We start from the raw sequence: 16,678 nt of genomic DNA, 5'->3' as shown, positions 1-16,678 counted from the left end.
ACCAACTTCAAAATATTGGGCTGCAAAGAAATTTCTGCTCCAGAAACACCAGAGTAAACCAATTTCTCATGCCTTAGTGTGGTGGTTTCTTCGTCACTCGGGGTCACCAATTGTGACAGTGTTTGCAGGGTCCCAGGATGAGGGAAGAGATGAGAATCCTGACTCCATGTTTCAAAAGGCTTGATTTATTATTTTATGATATATATTATATTAAAACTATACTAAAAGAATAGAAGAAAGGATTTCATCAGAAGGCTGGCTAAGAGTAGAAAAAGAATTAATAACAAAATGCTGTGTCTGCTCAGAGAGATACACAGCTGGGCTGTGATTGGCTATTAATTAAAAACAACTACATGAGACCAATCACAGGTCCACCTGTTGCATTCCACAGCAGCAGATACACATTGTTTACATTTTGTTCTAGAAGCTTCTCAGGAGAAAAAATCCTAAAGAAAGGATTTTTTCATAAAACATGTTGGTGACACCCTAGATCACAAAATGGAGGAAAAAAGCTTTTGAAGCCATACATTCTTTTAACATCTACACAAAACAGTGCACTTCTAAGGGATTCATTCCAAGAACCACACTTTTGTGAGCACTCTCCCCATTATTCCATGTGCATCTTGCATCTAACCAACCCACCCACCCACCAGATTGTATAAATGAACCTTAAATGGCAAATAATGTTTAAAAAAATCCCATGCCAGACACCTCACCAGCAAGGAAGGATCGATGTCCGGTAGTATTCCAGATGGTGGCCGGCAAAGGAGAAGAGAGACCTCTGGAGACGTTCCCCTCAGAGCAGAGATGACTTCCTGTGGCCACAGAGGGATTCACTGTCAGATGCAGACTTGCAGGACTACCCCAGTATCAGTTTCACTACCATAGGTACAAACCTGCTGGGACAAGCCCTTCAGGGAGGCGCCGTTCACCTTCAGGATGACGTCCCCGATCTCTATCTGCCCGCTCTCTGCGGCTGGCTGCCCAGGGAAGAGCTTCTTCACCCGCACAATCGTCGACCCCAGCTGCTCTGGGGTCAGGTTGTCCTCACGGCAGAAACTGAACCCGAGGCCTGAGCTGTTCTTCAGGAGCTTTACCTCAAATGTGTTCTCTGTAAAAGAAACATTAACTGTGGGTGCACCAGTTGAGGGTTTCTCTGGGTTGGATTGAAGGCACTTGAGATGGTAGCTCATGTTCGGATTCAAGTGTTTATTATTTCTTATCAGTAAAACTGTCTCACTACTGTGAGTTCGGCAGCTTTTCATTAGAAGGCACAAAATGGCTAACAATCTCCTGTTACAAGGTCTTTAGTTTAAGACTAAACTATCCAATTAAGAACTGACACCTAGATTATTTTCCCTTTTAACCCAATTACTGACCCCAAAGAGCCTGCAATGCAGACTTTTCCACTCAATTGCAAAATGCCACCCAAACCCAAGAAGAAGGAAGAAGCAGCAACCCAGGATGACACCCTGTGCCCTCCATCTTGCTTCCATCCACTACATACTAAAAATCCTTAAGTGATACACCTACACTACTCTCTACAATCTACTTCACACCCTAATGGATTCTAGTCTATTCTGGAGTTTAGGAAACCTTCTCCATGAATGAGGTCAAAGTCAGTGCTCCCCTGGGGGTCATGGCACCCCAGAGCAGACAGGGAAATATTTCCGGTGCCCTGGGTTTCCACAATTAACTTATTATTTCCTATAGTACATGGCCATGGAAAGAGCGTCCAGTGCTCATATTCCAGACATGACAATGTGCAATCTCCCCCTCACATGGTTCTTTCACTGAGTTGAACAGAAGTGTTACCCAGAAGATTCCTTCAGGTTAAAGAGGACAAAAAGCTGATGACGACTTCTCAGTCGGCTTGCTCGGCCTGACAACATCAGTATGCAGGAAGGCAGAGTGTCTCCAAAGGACTTATTCCCTAGGAAGACCATTAAGGAACCTTTTAAAGCACAGAGTGACACCACCTTTCCTGCCACTGATCAGGCATTAGGGAGAGCTGCAACTGGAGCTCCTGGCAGACAGGAAAGAGCCCATGCAAGAAGACCCAAAGGTATCTGCAGGAGTTCTGCCATCTGGGTAGGCTTCCCTTCTCTTGCACAAGTCACCAGCAAGAGAGGCTGAGTTATGTCAACCTCTAGTCAGGGGCACAAATCCTTCTCTCTTCATCTAGCTCTTGATGTGTTCTCTCTTCTAAGATAGGAGCTGCAGGACTCACAGAAGCACTCATTTATATATAAATATCTAAATTCCCACCAGATACAGCAGCAGCCCCTTAACTCCAAGCTTGCTACAGCCTTGGCACCTAAGGTGACACTGGGAAAGAACTTGAAACAGCGAGAGAGCAAAAAGTGAACAGCAGTTAAACAACGTAACCAAGATGGGAAAGGAAGTCTTAAAAAGAAACACAACAGCACAAAAAGAAAGAGACTGCATTACGTGCAAGGGCTTGGTATACATTCTTACCCACTCCATTTCCATCCTAAGAAGTAAAGAAAATATTATGAAACTACAGGATGCTGTGACAGTTAAGAAAATTGTTCTGTGGGACCTGACCTGCAGTGACAAAGCTGTAATCTTTGGCATTTGAAGATTCTGTTGCTGGCTTCTCCTGTGGCTCGCACTGCCCCACCTGATTTGGGAGTGTGCACTGTGGTGTCACTGGAGCATGAGCCTTGGCCCCTGAAAGCTGACCTTTTTCCAACAGCAGGTGCACCACCTAAAGAGATGAAACATTCTCCAGTCAACTGGCAACAGAGACAGCACAGTTTAGAGTATATGTTTCCTTCTAAGTTCTCAGGGTCCAAATTTTTACAGCAGCAAGTTATAGACACTTCCCTCCCTATATATGTCTTCCAATTATTCCTTATTTTTTAAGGGCTGTTAAATGACAACCTCCAAAATACACTAATGGACTTGCAAGACACTAGCCAACAGAGTAAGAAAGGGTGTTCTTCCTATAAAGTTGTGAGGGTGTTAAGAGATGTCAAAGATAGTGTCACTTGCACATTTGTACAGGGAATTAAGGTAAAAACATTTTATAAGGTGAACACAAATAGCAGTTCCCAGCAGTTCTGAATGTGTACACTCACTGCTATTTTCAGGTGTGCCAGGAAGCCAAGGAGTCCTAGAAAGCAAATCTAAAATAACCACGACAACACTATGGAGGATTCCAGTCTTGAGGTTCTTTCACCTCTTTTCTCTGATAGGGAACTGGTTTACCACAGTCAGGAGTAGAAGCAGCAGCCACTCACTCACCTGGCCTGTGTTTCTCAGGGTTTCAACAGCTTGCTTATGGGTAGCTCCTTCCAAACTGATCCCATTGACAGAGAGCACGCGGTCACCTACATTAACAATTTAAGAAAAAGTAGGCAAAGCATCACCTATAAAACATCTATGATGCAAAGAAACTTTTCAAGTCTGAGCTAACAAGGACAGTTATTTAAGGAAATTCTCCCTCCCCTCCATGTTCTGAGTCAAGAAGAGAACTTTGCAAATAAACTATATGGTTCAAATCAAAGGTCTTTTCCAATCTAATGATTCTGTGGGATAATCCCATGTCAAAACTAGTGTTAACCATCAGAGTGACAGCCTGCCAGAAAGCTCAGACTCTTTATTCAAAACAAATCTTAGTCCACAGCAGGAATGCACACTTCAGTGAAGAATGTGGCTGGGCTTACTAACAAGAAGAGCCATAACAATTACAGCATTTTCTGTATTGTGCTGCCAGGCGTGCCAAGCAAGAAGGCCACAAATAACACAAAGCCCTCTCTCTCTGTGCCTGGAACAGAGAAGCATTCTCCATTAACATAGACTGCTTTAGAGAACAAAAATCCCACAAGCTATCTCCTATTTTTCCCTTCCACAGCCTCAGCATTGCTGGTTCTGCAGTTGTTCTACATTGGTTTTTTAATCTTCACCTGCAAAATTAGCTATCAAGTCAATATTTAAAATGACAACTGCAACAGTTTGGAGAAATAGTTCTTCTTCCCAGGGAAAAAGGTGCAAGGACAGGAGGCAAACAGAGTGCTAGTTTCCAGGCCACAGGATAATGTCAAGTCCCCCACAGACAGTCCTCTGCCCTTTTTTCACATTAAGAGTCCCCACTGAAAGAATGGAAATCCTACCTTTTTCTATTCTGCCATCTGCTTCAGCTGCTCCCTTGGGAATAATTGCTTTCACATAAATACCACCATGCCTTATGCTAGTATTTACACCACCCTAAACAGAAAACAAAAATTGAATTGTTAGTCTTTTTGCAGTTAGAATACTTAGCCATTAAACACAGTGTCACACAAGGAAAATTGTTCTTAGGAAGCATTTGGGCTACTGGCATGTAGAAAAAACAGAGAAACTATCAAAACCAAAATGTTACATCAAGCATGTTCTGTGCAGTCATGCAATTTGCTATGAATGAAGTTGGGGTGGGAAGACTGTAAAAACACAATGCATCACAATGCAAATGCACAAAACACAAACAAATGTCCTTCAGCAGAAACATGTCTGCATTTTGTTGGACTTTACATGCTTGCATGCACACCAAAGCTCAGAGATGTGCAAGAGCACAGCATGCCAAAGCAGGAGATGCACAGGCATGCAGTGTCCTACTCCAGCACAACTTCTCTGATGTAACAGGAGATTAAGGAGCGCTGCTTTCTCTCAGTTCAGACAAGTTTGAAGGTCTAAGCTGCTCAAGCTGAACTGACATTGTTTTTGGAGGGCCTTGGCCTTTCTGCTGATTGCAGAGGGGGTAGGACTAGATGGTCTTCAATTGTCCCTTCCATCCTAAACCATTGTGTGATTCTGGCTCACTGTGCTCCACAGACTTGGAGGGAAGAGGAAGACCAACAGCGTGTTAATGTTCACTCCCAAAGCACCCAGGTAAGGCACAGGTAACTGCACACCTCTCCTCACCACCACTGCACAGAAAACCATGAAGGGGCAGAATGGGGGCTGGAAAGGCAAAGGGCAGTGAAGACACCACCTGGTCACCCCTCAAGGGAGATCTCTGCACTGGCTAGCATCTTCTAGCAGCTCTACAAAGCCAGTGCATGCACTCAGCAGGTCTAGTGCTACTCAGTAAGCAACTCCTGCTCAACCACTGTTCCTCCAACTCTCTCAAGCAATGGAACATGACTTTGAATAGACTGGGATGCCAAAACAACAGAATTTCCTTCTGCTCCTCTTACAGTCCTAGCCATATATATGGAAACAGCACTAGGCTTCCAAATCTTTCCTCCACCGATAAAAGGTGAATATTAAAATACAATAAAATGTATATTTTAATACAGGAACAGACACAGTGGAAAATGTATCTAAATTATTCTCTTCTTCCCTGACGTGCCACTGCAGTATGACAGGCCCTAAACATAAAACTACCTTCAAAATCTTATAGCCTGAAGAGAAATCAGTCTTAAAAAATATGGCTTTGCCTCATATTGCAAGAAAGCAGTGTCAGCCAGGTCTCAGTTGGGTTTATGTATTTTGCTTTCTGCCTTTTCTCCAGCAGAGGGAGAACACTGAACATGGTGAATATGACTGAGTGTGCACAGATACTCTTAAATAACACTACTGCTTCCACTGCCTGCCGTGCCAGTCTGGGAGGGTCTCCCTTCCTTCCTTGCAAATCTGCCACAAGATTAGGTAGCAAGGGACAAAGAAGACCATCTTGCCTTTTGTACTCACAAAGCAGCATCTGTGATAAGAGTATTAGGACTTTGGGGCTCCACCATAAAACAAAAAACAAGAATTACTTAAAGGGCAGATGACAAGAAAATGAATATAAACTAATAATATTACATTTCAGCTTTGGTAAGATTAACCACACATCAATAAATCTTTAAATTAAAGTGATTCCAGAAAATATTTTGCTTCCTTTTAATTTAGCAATTTAATGGGTTGCTGGGAGTAGAGAAAAAAGAGAAAACATCTAAAAACCTTGTCAAACAGTACCGTGACACTTATTCCCAAGCCGTTATCTTTTTTTGCTAGTTCAACCTCAAAGATATCTCCAGGTTTAAGAAGTGTTGTAGAAACCTTTTTAGAATTCACTTTGTTTGCTGTATTCGATGAGGAAGAATCCTTTATTTATTAAAAAAAAAAAAAAAAGAGAAAAGAGAGAGAGAGAAAGAAACAAACAAAACAAAAGAGACAATGATTTGCCTTTTGCCTTTGGAACAGATGCTTACAGCTAAGACCCTAAAGGATGGGGTTTTGAGTCAGACACAGCCAGCAGGAGTCCACCTGGTAAAGTACCAATTAATAAGACTCAATGCTCACTGGCTTCAACTCCCCCATTCCTGCCATTGAACAGGTTTAGCACACAAATATGCTTGGCCTTTAGCAGCCAAGTCTTTACTGTCCAAGTGAGCTGGTTACAGAACACAAACTTCAGTACTTCAGCAGTACAGCAGCCTTGAGTCTGTTGGATTAATTAGCAGGAGCTGCCACAATTTAATTGAATAACCTCCATCAGATGAGCAGAGAACACTGCAAGCTGGAAACAAATTTGCAGTACTTGTGATTGCGCCCTTTTGGAAAGGTGAAGCAGCAACTGTGTCTGCTCAAGAGCATGACTCACTGCTGAATTTTAATGCACAACAGCAGTTTTTCAAGGATTAGATCAATCCCAGAAGACAATGAGTTCTGCTGCTACCCACTCCAGATGTATCATTCCTATTTTCCTTGAGGAAAAACTTCATTTATCTGTCAAGTGAGTAAACTTACCTCTAGGAGTGGTCACTAGGTTAGGAACATATTGGACAAACACATAGAATTGAAAGGAGGTTTCCTACAGCCTCAGGAAGTGCACCGTAGGTTGATCCCAAAGCACAATCTGCCTCTAATAAGACACATCTTGTGACATTGGAAAGCTGGAAAGTTGTTCCAAGTTACAGAAGTGATTTTCTTCATTTATTTTGAACAAAATCACCATGCTAATAAAAACCAGCTACGGGCATTAGCTGCAGGCTAAGCCAGGCTGCTCTTCCCTCACATCCTGACACCCAGAGACAGCTATCTCAATCCCACTATCACACTGATGGGAAATATTCATATGAAATCCACTGTGCCTTTTTAGCTGGCTGCTGCTCCTGACTGCCAGAGTAAGTTGCTTCATCCATGTCGGAATCCCCTCGGTCAGAATACTCCACAGGCTCCACGACCCCGGGCCTTTTATTTTTCACTCGAGCACCATCCGACGAGGATCTTCTCTTCTCCAGGGCTTTCGAGGCCCCAGCCTGGGACTCGCTGCAGTGCTGAGCATCCTGCTGGGCTCTGCCACTGGCATGTTTGCCCAGGGTGGGCTGCCCTTGGGACAGGCTGGCGCTCTCGGTCCTGGAATCCTGGGAGCTCAGGCTTCCATCCCGCTTGGACAGCCCGGAGAGGCTCCCCGAAACGGGCCCCTGGTGAGCACGGCGCCGGCCGAGCTCTTCCGAAGAGGACTCTGCCTCGTTGTCCTGCACTGAGGAGGGCCTCCTCAAGTAACCCCTGGCTCCATTACTGATATGAGCAGTGTTAGACGATGCTGCAAACCAGGAGACAAGACAGCCATCAGCTTATCTGCAGCACGACACCCTTTGCTCAGCTTACAACCCAGGAAGGCTTCGCCCGCCCGGATATTCCGCAGAAAGCTCGCCGCTCACACTGCACCCCCTCAGTGGTCACCCTCACAGACCCCTCTGCCTCCTGTCCCTGAACACAATTCCAGCTAGCTGGGGCTGCTCACAGGGCAGACTGCAGATCCCTACCTTTGGACAGCTTGTCCTTGGGCTGGGAAATGACCAGTGTCACATCCTCGGGAGCGTTCTCCAGGATTTCCAAGGCTGCGTGCTGGCTGACGCCTTCCAGGCTCGTGCTGTTTATGGATATGAGGCGGTGCCCTGCACAAAAGGGGTTGCTCAGACACAGCCCAACACCTACATTTTTATCCATCAGTGACAATGTGGGTCTGACAACCTCTGCACGATGCACAGATTAAAAATTACTAAACTTCAAGTGATGCTGGAATAGGCAACTCCAATAATGAAAAAAAAAAGCCAAACCCCAAACCACACCACAAAACCTGCTTATATTTCCTCTTTTTAAACCTGCCAAATCTTTACATATTCTGATTTCTACCCTTTCTTTTACTGTAAAAGAAAAAAGAAAATGCAGAAATCAGAAGTTAAATGAGCAATATGCAGTTCAGTTTAAGACACAAACTAAGATGAGAAGAAAAAAATAAATACATTTTTCTTCTCCCCCCCACTATAGTTATGGTTATAGTATTCCATTTCACTTTTTAAAAACTTAAAGTAGGGATACTGAGTTTTAAAAGCTTTAAATTACAATGCATCTGCAAGACAGACAATGGAAAATAAAGCCCTTATCTTTATGTCTAACTTCAACTTTCGGCTACTTCAAGCTTTATCATTTTTACATTGATTTGTAAGATTGTTGTTTTTGCATAGTATAAGAATGAAGCATCACTAGTTTTCAGAAACTGTCTGGAAGGTGACTGAAGGTCACCATTGTAAGGAACTGTGATACCCAGAGCCATAGATGGAATTTTATGCTATTCACCTGGTTTTAGAGTCCCTTCCAAATCAGCTGGCCCTCCAGGAATAACTGAATGAATAAAAATTCCCAGATCAAGTTTCCCTGTCTTCTCTCCACCGACTATTTGAAAGCCTAGGAAGAAAAGGCCCAAAACAGGCAAAAATGTCAGTGATCACTGTGTAACTTAACACAAGTCCATCTGCTAGAATAAACAGAAACTTAGTCATTCTAATAAATGTGAAGTAAAAAACCCCCGACATCTCAAATTTAAATCTGCATGGAAACAGACAGCAAAGCTTTTAAGCTTTATTGTATACTCTTGTTTTAAGCAATTGATTTAGACTTTGTCTGTCTGTCTGTTCAGGACACTCCAGCAAAGGCTACAGAACACAACTCAGGCAAGAGAAACACACAAACAGATGACATTAAATGTACATTTGCTGAGCAGATAAAAATTTCTGGTTTTCTCCATTGTTTGATGTTTCACATAGAAGTTTGACCCTGGTCTTAAGATCTGAGTTTTCAATGTCCCTGTTTTATTTTGAAGCTTCTAATCTAATTCTGTTCATCCTACCACATAAACCCAGGACAAATGTTCCAGAGGGGGGAAAAAAAAAGTAGAAGATATCAGGTCTTCTCCATTCCAGCTGAAACAGCAAACTAACATAAATTGCATGGGGAAGAAAGAGGAGAAATAATACATTGGTTCTAATGGTTTTTTTTCCTTTCTGCCTAACTTATACATTACTGTGCAGTGTAAACACTAAGTATGACTCTCTTGTAGGTTTTTTCCCCCTCTCAAATTTACACTCCAATCTGATTTTGAATGACAGAACAATGTCCTTAAGGATACTTTAGAGAGTCTTCCTAAAGCACAACACTGACGTCAAATTTTTCATTACTCATACAGGGAAAAATTAGGTGGGTTTAAGCAAAAACCTCAGTGGCAGAGGAAGGAATGTAATGCAAATATCTCATCTCCCAGGCTCATTAAACATCAAATCAGTGTTCCCTCTGATATTACAGGAATAAGGAAAACACTCCACAATTAGCACATAATGCTTTTGGTGTGTCTTTTTTTTTAAAAAAAGCATTCATTTAAAGCACTTGTCACAGCTCAAAGCTGTGAGATTCCACAGAGACAAAATTCTATACTGAGCACAAAGATAAACTTAAAGGGCCAACTTCAAGGATGACTAGTTCACAATATTAATATTGTCCTACACTTATATGGAAAAACTGAAAAACAGACTTGCTTAACATCACAGAAACTGCATTTCAAAAACCTTCAAAATCCAGCTACTGCCTGCACTGCTTTGCTCAGTTCTACAATAAGTGCTTAAACACAGACCAGAAAACTTTATTTTGTTTTTAGCTTCTAGAAATACATGTCAACAGCAATTTTAAAGCCACTTACCTAAGCCAAACTTTTCATCCTTTTTCAAGCTCACCAAAGTGATCTCTCTCTCTGGTGTGGCAACTCTGTTCTGTGTTGTTTGAAGAGAGTCAACTGTAAAGCCAACATCTCATGATCAGACACTACCTCAACACTTCCCTTCAGGTTTACTTTAAAGTTCTTTTCCATTAAAAAATATTACTTGTCTGATAACTTGAAAAGCTGTTTTGATCTAGTTGGTTCAACTTTCATCTTCTAAGCCATGGCCAAACACAGAAAAAAACCTCTAATAACCCTTCTAACCCACTTCCATCTTCAGCAGTTAAAAATCTTTTATTCCTCCTAAGAAAAGCAGCTGGCACAGTCTTGTGGAGGGACAACATAATTGAGTCCTAGAATCTTCAATTTCATTAGTCCCAATTCAGGAAGATGTTTAGATCTGTGTTTATGTGCTCTGCTCAGAGGTAGGGAGGATGCAAACACATTGGTAAAACTGAAACTGAGGGTCATAATATGGAATTACTGAAAGGTTACTCAATGAGTTCTCTTAATGGTGTCTCTTCATTAAAAAGCAACCAAAATTAGAAACATCTACTAAAACTTCTCTTGCTTCAATTTACTTCCTCATTTGCAACTCTACAGGCTGCTGTTCCACCTCTAAAATTTGAGCATCTTCACAATACAACTCTGACTCCTGAGGTTTCCCATCAGGCTGAAGCAGACCCAGGCATTTAAGAGACCCAAGGAGAATAATTTGATGAAGAAAAAAAAAGCCCCACAAACAAACACCAACCAAAAAACCCCACCAGACAAACAAACAAAACAAAATACAAACAAATAAACAAGCACAATCTCCTGAAACTTCAGGAAACCCAAATATACTGCAAGTCTGAACTTAGGGATTCGCTTCCTAGAGAAGACATTCACTTGGTCCAGGAGTGCCTGGGATACTTTTGCCCTAAGTGGAAAAGGCAATCCACAGCTGCAGAAACCAATGAGCTCCATCCACACACTGGTACAAGCACAGAACAAGTGATGCAGGAGACTGCAGCAGACTGCACATCACCCTGAAAAGGAGCTTTTTCCTCCCTCAAAACCACATCAAGCCTGAAGAGTGAAAGAACTAAAAAGAAAACACAGAAGCAGTAACCTCCTAAGTAAGGGAAATGAGCTTTCAAGAGCATGATTCTGGTAGGAAAGAGCACTCTTCAAGTGCTCCACCCTTCAAGACACTATTCATATCTGAAAAATATTACACACAGATGTCTAAACCTCCCCCAAGAAGCAATCCAAAATAAATACTAGGAAGGGAAATACTAGGAAAAGGTCCTATCTAGCTAACTGGCAGACACACTCAAGAATACCAAAGGCACAGGACAGGTGGAACAGTGAAACATTTGCAAGTGACAAACTGACTGAATTAATTACTTATCAACTTACCACTCTCTTTTAGTGCTGCTGATGACAGAAGATTTTCTGAAGTATTCATGCTAACACCTGTGACATGCATGGAAGTATTAGACACTGCTATCAATTTGTTTTAAATACAAAAGCTACCAAGAATTATTTCAGTCTTTACACTAGTTCCCATGAGCTCATTTACAATATCAAACTACTTCTTTTAAAAATGAATAAAAACTAGCTTTGTGTTAGCAAATCCAAATTACTCATGTACTCCAGTTCAAGGCTCAGATAGATGGTAGCTCATGCAAAGGCAGTGAATTAAAGGAAGGACAGAGGTTTGGCCTTTATGACCATGCTTAACTTCAGATAAAAGTAATGGATCTTGAGCAATGAAGTCAAAATTTTCTAACAATGCTGGATATTGAACATGCTGAACCTAATAAACCAACACACCAGGACTCTTGTAAGATTTTGTAAAGGAACAAATAAGCTGCTGCAGTAACAAGCAATTTGAACTACTTCTACTTAAAATCGTTTGCATGTAGAATCATGTTTTCTTTGAAATTAACAGAGCCAAGCAAATGTGGCCCTACTTTAAAAAGGATAAAATAATAAATTTACCAATATATGAAAGTAAATGAGGGAAGAAAATTCAAGCTTCTTAAAAAGGCAACCCTGGCCTTCTCCAAACCTATGAACCCCCAAAGTTGCACCTGATGTGTTTCACCATGCAAAGAACCTATGTCCCTCAGCACAGGCAGTGTGATTCAGCAGGACTTTCTGACATGTGGCTAAGACCCTCACCAGAACCTTCTGCTGCCCACAAGATTATGGGCAAGCACATGATCGTATTAATCACAAAACTTAAGCTACAGAGTAAATGGCTGCAATCAGTCACTACAGAACCTGCACACCTCATCTCACTGCTCAGCATTTATGCTCTCAGCACTGAAAATGCATCATTCCCAAGTCAGTCCTGGTTCCACATGCACTGGGGGCAGACAGGGATGTCATATACTGCTTTGTTTGCCTTTTTAAAGTTTGTTTATAATGACCCCATCCCCAAAAACGTAACCATCTTCCACTTTTTCTGATGTCCTGTAACTACAGGAAAGCTAACCAGCAGCTAAGGCTGCAAATATTCTAGTTGTAGTTTCTATTGCTATAACAGGGAACCTTCAAGAACCAGAAACTAGTAACAAACAGATATTAAACATTCACTTTTAATAACCCAATGTTAGTTTAAGTCTATTTAGCTGCTCTGAATGTTTGGGGTTTTTTTAATGTGAGCTCTCTCTTTTAGTTAATAGTAAGACTACTTGTGTGAACTCCAATCCTTGCCAAGAAAATGGAGTAAATGCATCTGGCTTACCTCACTACAAAAGTGCTTTTGTAAAACACCCAGTGTACTGCAAAAAACATATTTAACTAATTTATTACATCTGAAAAAACCCCCAAAAATAGAAGAAAAAACTCCAAAGTGTGGAGGTACTGCACAGAGGCACTGGTCAATACCCAGCTGATGCAGAACAGTCAATTCCAAAAAAACACTCCCTACATCCTTTCCAAAGAAAACACTAAAGAAGTTCAGCCTTCACAAACAGACTGTGAAGACTAGCAAATTATTAAAAGATCCATACAACCCAATGGCACCCTGAAGTGATAACCTGAAAGCTGTTTTCTGCTACAGCTTTTACTTTACACCCCTGTGCACAGACTGGAGCCGACCAAAGGAGGATTTGTTTGGATTCACTGCAATAATGGCCTGGATTGCTTTAACAGCTGATACTCTGCTCCCACTTTCAAATCAAAATATTACCATCAGTTAATAAATATATCAAAGCATTACACCCCAAACAATTTTAGAAGTTTGTTAGTAAATACAGTAATATTATTTTTTGCATGCTGACCTACAACATAGGCTTGACCGGTATCTTCAATGGATGATGAGTCTGATTCATTTTTCTTTCTTTCAGGGCTTCTACTTAAACCTGCATGAGATTTTGAACTTAAAGGGGAGAAGGAGAGAAGGGGAACCAGACAGAGGGAAGAGGAAGTTGGGAGAGGGAAGGATCAATGTAATAAAATAATGGCATGAATAATAAATCAAAACTGATGCAAAATGTACATTGACTGTACACAAAGATACTGCAGGGTGGTCAGAGAGACTCTTACTTGCTCGGTTTTAATGCTCCCGTTGCTGATCCAGTATCAAATTTTGGCATTTGCTGAAAGACCCTTCCCATTATATCTTCTATTTTTTTGGGGGAAGAGTCCAAAGCAGTAATAACATTCTTCCTTGGGGGGTAAACAGAGATGTGACTCTGACTCAGATCGTGAAATGACTTGCTCATAACTCTGGGTCTTTCCTCCCATGGACTCTTCTCGTTCTTGTCCCTTGCAGAGCCAGGAAGTGGCTGGAAGAGTGAGAGCTCAGAGCAGGACAGTCTCTTTAGGATCTCTGCCTGGACAGACAGGGGTCGGACAGCGAGTCTGTTCAGAGTGCTGCTGGCCAGGCTGCCAGTGCTGATGGCTCGGCCCATGTTGAAGCCTTTGACAGAATCTGCATGAAGGTTCAGGCTCCTAAATGAAGCTCTTTCTGTGGAAATTTAAAAAAACAACAAACCAACAAAACCCAAACAATTAGTTATTCGGTAGAGCTAGTGTGGCCACCTTGTGCAAAGCATGCTTTTCAAACAACCAACTCACACAAAATGTATTTTCTCAAGATGCTTAGCAGAGATATATAATCACCCACCATGGGGTTTGCTCAGGAAGCACAGTTTGGAGTTCACGACACTGCACTAAGCTGAAGCCCAAAATCACAGAATATTTATTCTCTTATTAGCATGGGGACTCATATTCCCTCTCAGGCTGCTGTGCCTTATACACAGACACATCATCTCCTTCTGCAAAACAAATAATATCCTCAAGCCAAGTGACCTGGAACACTGCATCTTCCTTTAATTTGCTCATAAAAACCTTTTCCAGGATTTGAACAAATAGGTCTCCCTTATGTACACACTATCAGATGCTACCAACCTTCCGTCCATCTATTGCTTAGTTTTCTTTGCCTGAGCACCTCCACATTTACAGTACAGCTGCAAGGCCATGAGGGCTTGGCAGCATCTCTGCCCAGTTACAGAGCACCGTCCACTCAGGTGCACTTAAGGACCTCCCCTGCCACAAACATCCTAGCAGGAAACAGAAAGTGTTGACAGGGGTTTGCCAGCATTTTTGACTCATTAGCAAGGACTCCCTTAAGCAGCAGTGAGAAACAGGTCCTGGGCTGTAATTAAATTACTGTCAGCTGAGTCGTGGGAACTGTCTGAGCGGCTGTTCTTAGCTGAAAGCAAATTCATGATAATACATCTTAGTCTAAACCCCTCTTAATTCGCAGCAAAGCTGAGCAGGGCTCCTTTCTATTACCTTAACTGCCTCCTAAGGCTAGCAGGCTGTGGCTTGGCTCTCACACAGAAGCCTGATAAGCTGTGGCAACTTGTTGGCTCTTTAGAGACTTTAAAGGAAATCAGGCCACCTGGACCCTTCATAAACTTCACTGATGTCTTGGAGTCAGTTCACAGGGAAGTCTCAGGAAAAGCAATCCTCAACTGCATATATATTTCTGATTTAGGGTTAACCAGTGGGGGGGTTTTAATCCTATATACAAGCTGCTTTAGGAAGCTGCACTATAAGTCAAAGGGAAAATGATACTTTTTTGGTACATATCACCCATTAGGTTTAATGGTAAATACTCTGGCATTTAGAAAAGAGTGTATTTGACAAATGCAGCCTCAGTCCTACCATTCCAAAAGACTTTACTGCCTCCAATACCTCAGGCAGGAATTAACTGCCACAGTAACTCAAGCTTCCTCTGTAACAGGCATAGAGATGGTGACGATTTAGTTGTGGAAGGTATGTTTTTATGTCCTTTCATCAGGTGAATTAGAATACAACCACCACTTCCTTACCCACACCTCTTATAGCCACAGCCACCAGACTAGATAAGCTACAGAATGATTTTGCCCAATCAGACCAGAAATCCACAAATCCCAATTTCCTGACTCTGACAGAAGGCATCAATGACAGCTGCACTTGCTGTGTTGCCATCATGGGGAAGAGTACCGTAATAAAATGTGCTGAGATCTCTTCTCTTGACATCATATTTACCCTCTGAGAACATCAAACAGAATTTCTATGGATTTCAGATTAATACTTTCACACCATTAACTATATTATATAGGCATTAGGCTTTTCAAACCTTCTGCCAATCCCAAAACTGAGAATTCTCATGTGCTCAAAACTCATCATCTCTAAGGCTGACTTAACCCTCACTTCTTTTTATTTGTTTTTCCATATGCCCTTTCTGGAATCCAGAATGCCCTTTTCTTTACTGTTATATATGTCCTTTTCTTTACTATTTTGCTGAGTGCTTCCAACTACCAGTTTTTACTGACATATTAAGGGTTCGATTTAGATTTAGCAAAGCTACGACAACAGCAATTTTTTTGCTTTATTTGTTTTTACTTTTAATAATCAGCATTATGGTTAACTCCATGTGCTGGAGTTAACCATAATGCTGCTTTGTTTGCTTCTGATTACAAGGGATTGGTGGAATCTGGGACCTCTGATTTCCAAGTGATCTGCACTGTACAGAAGCAAACTATTGTTTTCCAGACTCCTGCAGCACAATACATTCTCCATCTATTAAGAGCAACCAAGTTTGCCCAGCCAAGAAAGCCTTTCCTGTATTGCTTTTCTCTAAAATTCAGGATAAGCAAACCCTAAATCAGAGAACAGTAAAAAGGCTTTGAGTCACTTGGTCTTATTTCTTTGCCTGAAGTCAGCTGAGCCCAACAGAACAGAAAAAAGGCTGGATAGTTGCCACATGCCTTTTTCTACTCCCACCCCTCCTCTTTTCTTTTTATTTTAAACTAGAGATCACAATGTCCATAGCAATGTGGTCAAACTTCATCCCAGCTACACTGGTGGAAGTCTGGATTAACAGCAACTGGAATGCAGACAGATAACAGGAACAAAGAAAGCATGAGCAGGCAGACTGACCAAAACAGCACTTCCAGACCACACTGAAGGCCAGTTAGCCAAGTGAACTCCAAACAGTGAAGAAATTCATGCAGAGGATTTTTTTCACTGATTACATTATCCAATTAATATTTTCAATCTAAAAAGAATGCCTTTACATTTTTCTGTTATGCACACAAGTTATGAAGGAAATGGGAATTATGAAGGAAAGATTAGTATCCATGTTGTTCCTTACCAGGTCCACCCAAGATTAAGCAAAATAAAGACAGCTGTACCCAAAGCTTA

The 16,678-nt window shown here is 41.7% G+C and overlaps 1 protein-coding gene across 5 annotated transcripts in view; it reads right to left on the bottom strand.

The window, feature by feature from the left end:
* Window positions 1–16,678, bottom strand: part of PTPN13 (protein tyrosine phosphatase non-receptor type 13) — a 112,078-nt gene that overhangs the window by 17,297 nt on the left and 78,103 nt on the right. For 4 of the 5 annotated variants that reach the window (XM_084205011.1, XM_084205013.1, XM_084205012.1 and 1 more), the window contains 13 exons: window positions 13,526–13,949; window positions 13,261–13,358; window positions 11,387–11,443; window positions 9,968–10,060; window positions 8,575–8,682; window positions 7,761–7,892; window positions 7,083–7,537; window positions 5,950–6,093; window positions 4,140–4,233; window positions 3,271–3,356; window positions 2,569–2,731; window positions 897–1,111; window positions 717–815 (listed from right to left, as the gene is read on the bottom strand). In XM_084205011.1, the coding sequence (XP_084061137.1) occupies window positions 717–815; window positions 897–1,111; window positions 2,569–2,731; window positions 3,271–3,356; window positions 4,140–4,233; window positions 5,950–6,093; window positions 7,083–7,537; window positions 7,761–7,892; window positions 8,575–8,682; window positions 9,968–10,060; window positions 11,387–11,443; window positions 13,261–13,358; window positions 13,526–13,949 (2,168 nt within the window). The remainder of the gene's footprint in view (window positions 1–716; window positions 816–896; window positions 1,112–2,568; window positions 2,732–3,270; window positions 3,357–4,139; window positions 4,234–5,949; window positions 6,094–7,082; window positions 7,538–7,760; window positions 7,893–8,574; window positions 8,683–9,967; window positions 10,061–11,386; window positions 11,444–13,260; window positions 13,359–13,525; window positions 13,950–16,678) is intronic. The other variant, XM_084205014.1, reaches the window with a different exon arrangement.

This window comes from Fringilla coelebs (genome assembly GCF_963513975.1).
Source record: "Fringilla coelebs genome assembly, chromosome: 4".
NCBI lineage: Eukaryota > Metazoa > Chordata > Aves > Passeriformes > Fringillidae > Fringilla > Fringilla coelebs.
Note: the sequence above shows the minus strand (reverse complement) of the source record. Positions and strands in the feature narration are given on the sequence as shown.